This window comes from Penaeus vannamei, chromosome 30 (assembly GCF_042767895.1).
Source record: "Penaeus vannamei isolate JL-2024 chromosome 30, ASM4276789v1, whole genome shotgun sequence".
Taxonomy (NCBI): Eukaryota; Metazoa; Arthropoda; class Malacostraca; order Decapoda; family Penaeidae; genus Penaeus; species Penaeus vannamei.
The window spans coordinates 11,505,312-11,511,386 of NC_091578.1; the positions used below are offsets into that span (position 1 = coordinate 11,505,312).

General features: G+C 38.4%; 1 protein-coding gene and 1 pseudogene across 1 annotated transcript; both read left to right on the top strand.

Annotated features, from left to right (window-relative positions):
• Positions 1 to 404: 404 nt before the first annotated feature.
• On the top strand, positions 405 to 2,527 carry LOC113810032 (uncharacterized; annotated as a pseudogene).
• Positions 2,528 to 3,658: 1,131 nt separating this feature from the next.
• Positions 3,659 to 6,075, top strand: LOC138867464 (uncharacterized). The gene is made up of 4 exons (XM_070143298.1): positions 3,659 to 3,707; positions 4,917 to 5,033; positions 5,163 to 5,267; positions 5,510 to 6,075. The coding sequence occupies exons 1-4, from the start codon at positions 3,659 to 3,661 to the stop codon at positions 5,971 to 5,973; spliced, it is 735 nt and encodes a 244-aa protein (XP_069999399.1). The 3' UTR covers positions 5,974 to 6,075.

A 6,075-nucleotide genomic window follows, 5' to 3' on the forward strand; every position in this document is an offset into this window, starting at 1 on the left:
TTTTTATTCATTATTTATATTAATTGATTTATTTTTATTCATCTATATGTTTTTTTCTTAAGTATTGGTAAAGAAATTTGTAGTTTTCCTTTGCTGAGCCTCGTGTGATTATTGAAATGGTACTAAAGAAATAACAATGGTTTTAAAAAATGGCATTATTAGGAAAAGCTGTTTCAGCAATAAACAAACAAAAAACAAAACAAAACAGCTTAGGGAACCTTAGAATTATATCATATTACTACCCTCATGCGTTTCAACTGTCTTGCTTTTTGTCTACAACACATAATCAGATGGAAAATGTAATTACACAGACAAAAAAAGGATGTATTACTCGTGTGTCTGTACTGAACCTGGCTGCCCACCCGCTAAAATCCTTTGGTTTTATATATACATATTTTCAGATTATGACCCCCTATATTATACTACATGGTCCCCGAGTGTCCATGGCTCCCACCTTGGGAATCGCTGGTCTATACACTCGTCTACAAATATTGATGTAAATAGAAAAATACTGATAGGTGTAGAGTTTCTTAGGACGTATTCAACCCAAACTATAAAAGGGCTATAAAAAGCTACCAAAGTAATAAATAACTAGTTAGATAGAAATTTAATAGGTATAAAATGCATTGAGGTAATTCGATAAGAATTTTATGTATCGGGAAGCCTCTTGTCATTTTTTTCCCAAGAGAGAAACATGACGTAGGTGATTCAAAAAGGTTGCAGTGTATTTAGACACATGCAAATACCATTCCGTCATCATATTCTTCATATTGCTAATCATGACCCAGACCTACCTCGCTGTAAATACAAAAAACAAACAAACCTCAAACCCCTAATCTTATTATCTAAACGACAAAACTATTTAATGACACGCCACTCCACATAATTGCATTTTCCTAATGCCACGTATTTAAACTCGACTTCCGCCCCTGAAAAATGTGGTTAAAACTATATCGGTAGAAAAGGTATGAATGAGAATGGATATCCTCACAATACAAGAGATGTATTTGACCGGTTTCGAATATATCTTCGTTGGAAATATATGTATTTCTGACAGATATATTAGAAACCATTTAAAACATCTCATGTACTGTGAAGATTTACATTTTCATTCATACCTTTTTTACATGTCAATATGAATGCGGTTCAACTAAATAGAATAATCGAGATGAAGATAATCCACACATTGATATTTTTATATCCTGAACATGCAGATTTTTACAGGCAGAGGAACGTATCCCACTAAAATTCCCCAAGTACTTAGTTTTATCGGCTTCGTATTTCCTGCGTTCTCACGCTGCCTACGTCAATCTAGAAACGAGGAAGGGAGGGGAGGGGGGGGGAGGTCCATTTCTGGTCTACATAAAACGAAATACTGTTGGTCTAATCGGTAGACCTTCTCGAGGATCATCGACATTATGTTCTTTACGCTTACTTCCGCCCTCTTTCTCGCATTTGGGGTGAAAATAACGATAGAAATGCTAACAATAATAATTTTACTGCAATTATTACTATCATTAGATACTTCGAAACCTGCACTAAAAAATGAACGGGATATATCTGCCGGGAAAAAATCAAATGCGATCTTTTGAAAATCAATCATATTTTATTTTTTGTTTCGTTTACAGGTGTCTCCAAGCGTGCAGGTTTGTGCCCCGCGGTGAACAGGTGTGGACCCCGGAACCAGCGTGCGGGACCCCACCGACTGCGCCAGGTACTACGTCTGCCTCGACGCCTGAGGAAATGGTACGTTGAAATCTATTCTTCCATTTCATAATCTTCCAAACCACTGCACTACATACCCTTCCCGTATTCAATATGCCAGATTTAGAAACGGTTGACTCTACTTTCACCAGGAGAGTTAGTACCCTCTACCCAGCCCATTAAGTGCCCCGACGACCATTACTTCAACGACCGCCACACCGTCCCTCGTTGTGACCCCATCGAAGGCGCCCCTAGTGACTACTGCACGCAGCTGTGCAACCCTTGTTTTCCACACTGCATTGAACCTTACCAAGTCACGCCTCACCACAGCGACTGCTCCGTCTACTACGTGTGCCTTCACGACGACCACCTCATCGAAGTTGGCTGTCCACAGGAGCGCCCTTACTTCGACTTCATAACTGGGTATTGCCAGGACGATGGGACCCTCTGCTACCACCACTGCGACCCTTGCATGCCTCACTGCCCGGGGCAAGAGGAACGCGTAGCTGACCCTACCGACTGCCACAGGTTCTATCTCTGCACGCCGCCCTTCATGTCCGGTTTCCGTTGTCCTTATAACCAGGTGTTCAACGCGGCGACATCACAGTGCGAGGAGGATGCCCCGTGTGTCACTGTGTGCCCGACTGTCTCATGATTATTTGAGTCAGATAAAAATATCGAATGTTAGATCATTCAACTATAAAATTGTTATTATAAACTGTCAAATGATTGTTGCATTCTGAATATATCAACTGAAACGTTAAATATGTTAAAATTGTAGATGTAAAGATTATATCAACATAAATATATATTATCGATAAAATTTGTCTTTTACTGACATCATGGAACAACTGATTTATTTTTTCATAATAGTTTAAGTTGAATGTGTTGAAAGAATTCTCTTATCCTCTCTCTCTATCTACAATGCATCTATCTACCTATTCCTCTTTTCCCTTCCTCTGCCTGAACCATATGTCACTTGACATCATTTATAACATCAACACCCGCAGATATTTAAATTTTATCAACCTTAACCGTTTCTCTCAGTTTTGGAATTCCATGTTCATTTTGCAAGTAATGCTCTAGTAAAGCAGTTCCAAAGTTCTTAGTTATCAGCAGCTGTTTATTATTTATATCAAGTACATTGGCCAAGACATGAGTAGTATGATCACAGGGTCGGGGGTCGATGTGTCTGTCCTTCCCCCTCGCTCACCGTTCTGGCCTGCGATACATTGCTAGAGTATGAAACAGGCGTTGACGATACGAAATAGAACATGCAAAAGAAAGGAGAGAAGGTTAATGAGAAGAAAAGAAAAAGCGATGAGAGAGAGAGAGAGAGAGGACGCAGTGAGAAGGAGAGAAAGCTTAAGAGAGAGAACGAATAATCCTCCTTCCTCTTCATTACAGCCTTGAACACACCATTTTATCCCATGATTTCGGCTTGTCTCAACCACTTCCTGGAGCGACCGGCATCGACTTTGGCTCGGATTCTTCGCACAAAAAAGTCATCCTAATTTTTACTTCTTTCTAGAGAGATGGAGAGAGACAGACAGACAGCCATTTTCTCTGAGAGTTAAGAATACTCATATTTTCATTTTTCAGATGTAATCGTAGTTTTGCCAGCTTCATTTTGACTTCTCGTGTCTCTGCTCTACTCACTACAATATCGTTTAATACTAATTACCTTTTTTAATCGATCACATCAAAGCCAAACTCTAATTCCTCTTGTAGAGTTTAGATTACCTGGCAAAAGAGACCCAGACTTTTTATCATATACATGTTAATATAATTCACAGATATCAACAAAGTAAAAAACAAAGAGAAAAAAACAAATAGATGAATAATTAATTGCTGTTTTTATTTCCTATAAATGTAACATCTGAAGAAAAAAAATGCATCTTTACTTCCCAGACACGAAGATATCTACTTCAAAGTAAATGAACAAAGACAGAAAATGTGTTCTCCATTGTTATTTCCGGATTCCCAAGGCTTGGTCGTAGCAGGTGAGGAGACGCTCTTCTGATTAGCCACTCGAGTCATGGGCGGTGTTGCCTTGACTGGTTATGATGTTATTATAACGATAGAAATATTGCACAAAAACAAACAGATACTCACATACTATTTGCATAAACTCTAACAAATATATGTAAATAAATATATCTATATCTATATCTATATCTATATATATATATATATATATATATATATATATATACGCACACACACACACACACACACACACAAACACACACACACACACACACACACACACACACACACACACACACACACACATATATACATATATATATATATATATATATATATATATATATATATATATATAGATAGATAGATAGATAGATAGATAGATAGATAGATAGATAGATAGATAGTACATATGTATATATATTGTATATGTATGTATATATAAATATATATATATATATATATATATATATATATATATATATATGGATGTGTGTATATACATATATATTTGTATGTATATATATATATATATATATATGGATGTGTGTATATACATATATATTTGTATGTATATATATACATGAATTTGTGTAGATATGTAGATATACATATGTATGTGTGTGACAACAAACTTTGCCAGAGAATCAGAAACATTGAGATTTTTTTACATCAAATAAAAATCAGTTGGAGCCTTTCGCAAGTTTTATCATCGAATTTTATATTCTAAACATATTTTGATTATATTCACACCATAAATAAGTAACTGAAAATCAATACACTTTCACTGTTTCATTCATTACGCTGTAGGTGGCAGGCATTGCTTAGGCGCAATTGTCAAATCTATGGAATATTGTTGTTGCTTTTTCAGAGACACCTGTTACAGATAAAAGAGAGTCTTTGTTCTTATGTTTTATAATGTGAATAGTTGTAACATTCTGGTATGATTTAATCCATCGGATTTCTTTCATGTAGATATTTGTAAAATAATTTCAACCACTCACATTCTCGCTACAGACCTACGCCTCCATTCATGGAATACTACATAATGCACAAGGATAGCCAGATAAAAACTGTCACCTCCAGATTCGTGGTTTACCAGTAGGAATTTTGGGCAACTGTACATCTATGAAGCATGAATTCATTCGTCATCACCGATGTTTTGTAAAAACTTGATTCTTAAATACATAGATTGCAACCAGATTCAACGTTTATTTTTTTAGGTGTCCCCAATTATGCAGAATTGTGCCCCGGACTCCTCGGGTTAGACCTCAGAACCAGCGTGCGGGGCCCCACCGACTGCACCAGGCACTACGTCTGCGTCGACTCTTCCGGCATTGGTACAGTGCCTTCTTTCAGGAAAGATGAAATATAACAACAGTTGTACCAGCTTCTTCGGGTAGAGGATGGCATGATATCTGTCGCTCCAACCTCCTTGAAGCATCAAAGTATATTGTGTTTCTAAAAAGAGAAAGTCAAATCTGTTAGGTATTACATAGTCAACCACACAGTGGCATGCAGAGGTCTGGTGATGCCCGGGGCCAACTCCTTAATTCCACGCTCCAAGGACTCAAGTATACGGCCTATTACCGAAAATTAAAAAAAACGCTATATTATTTCCCTCTCTGACTGGATGCCCGGGGCCACCGCCCCTTCGACCCCTCCCTCTACACGCCAATGTAACCATATCCCGTAATTTAATATGCAATTGCTTTGATATCAGATGAGTATAAAAGTCTGTTGATCAGTCAAGAATCACTGAAACTTCTTGATCAAGGCTTTCTGGTGCATACATATTACACAAGCATATGATAAGATCTTTTTTTAGGCACATTAGTACCGTCGATCGACCCCGTGGAGTGCCCCGACGGACAGTACTTCAACGACCAGCACACCAACCCCCGCTGCGACCCCATCAGCAGCGCCCCTAACGGCTTCTGCTCCCCGCTTTGCAACCCCTGTGAGGCTCACTGCACCCACGCGGGGGAAGTCACCCCAGACCCTCTGGACTGTTCCACCTACTACGTGTGTCTCCAGGACGACCATTTTATGTCTGTTGGCTGCCCGGCTGAAACACCCTACTTTGACTTCATGGCCGGGGAATGCCAAGGCGACTCGACCCTCTGCTTCCACAACTGCGACGTCTGCGAGCCCCACTGTACCCAGCAGGATGAGAGTGTTCCCTACTATTGTCCAGTTTTCTGTTCCCATAACGTGGTTTACAATAGGGAGACAGTTGCGTGTGAGGAAGGGGCTAAGAATTTTGGTATATATCAATAATTCTTTGCATATTTGTAAGCGATTTCTAATAATTATATCAAACAATAATAAAATACTGAGTAGTACATTTTTCACTCTTATTTAAGAATGACTACATAATTG

What these genes read in the sequence shown, in the direction of transcription:
- LOC138867464 (XM_070143298.1), top strand. Translation starts at nt 3,659, where the DNA reads ATGTGTTCTCCATTGTTATTTCCGGATTCCCAAGGCTTGGTCGTAGCA. An exon ending in CCAAGGCTTGGTCGTAGCAG is followed by an intron (nt 3,708 to 4,916) that starts GTGAGGAGACGC and finishes TTATTTTTTTAG; the next exon opens with GTGTCCCCAATTATGCAGAA. An exon ending in TCCACGCTCCAAGGACTCAA is followed by an intron (nt 5,268 to 5,509) that starts GTATACGGCCTA and finishes GCATATGATAAG; the next exon opens with ATCTTTTTTTAGGCACATTA.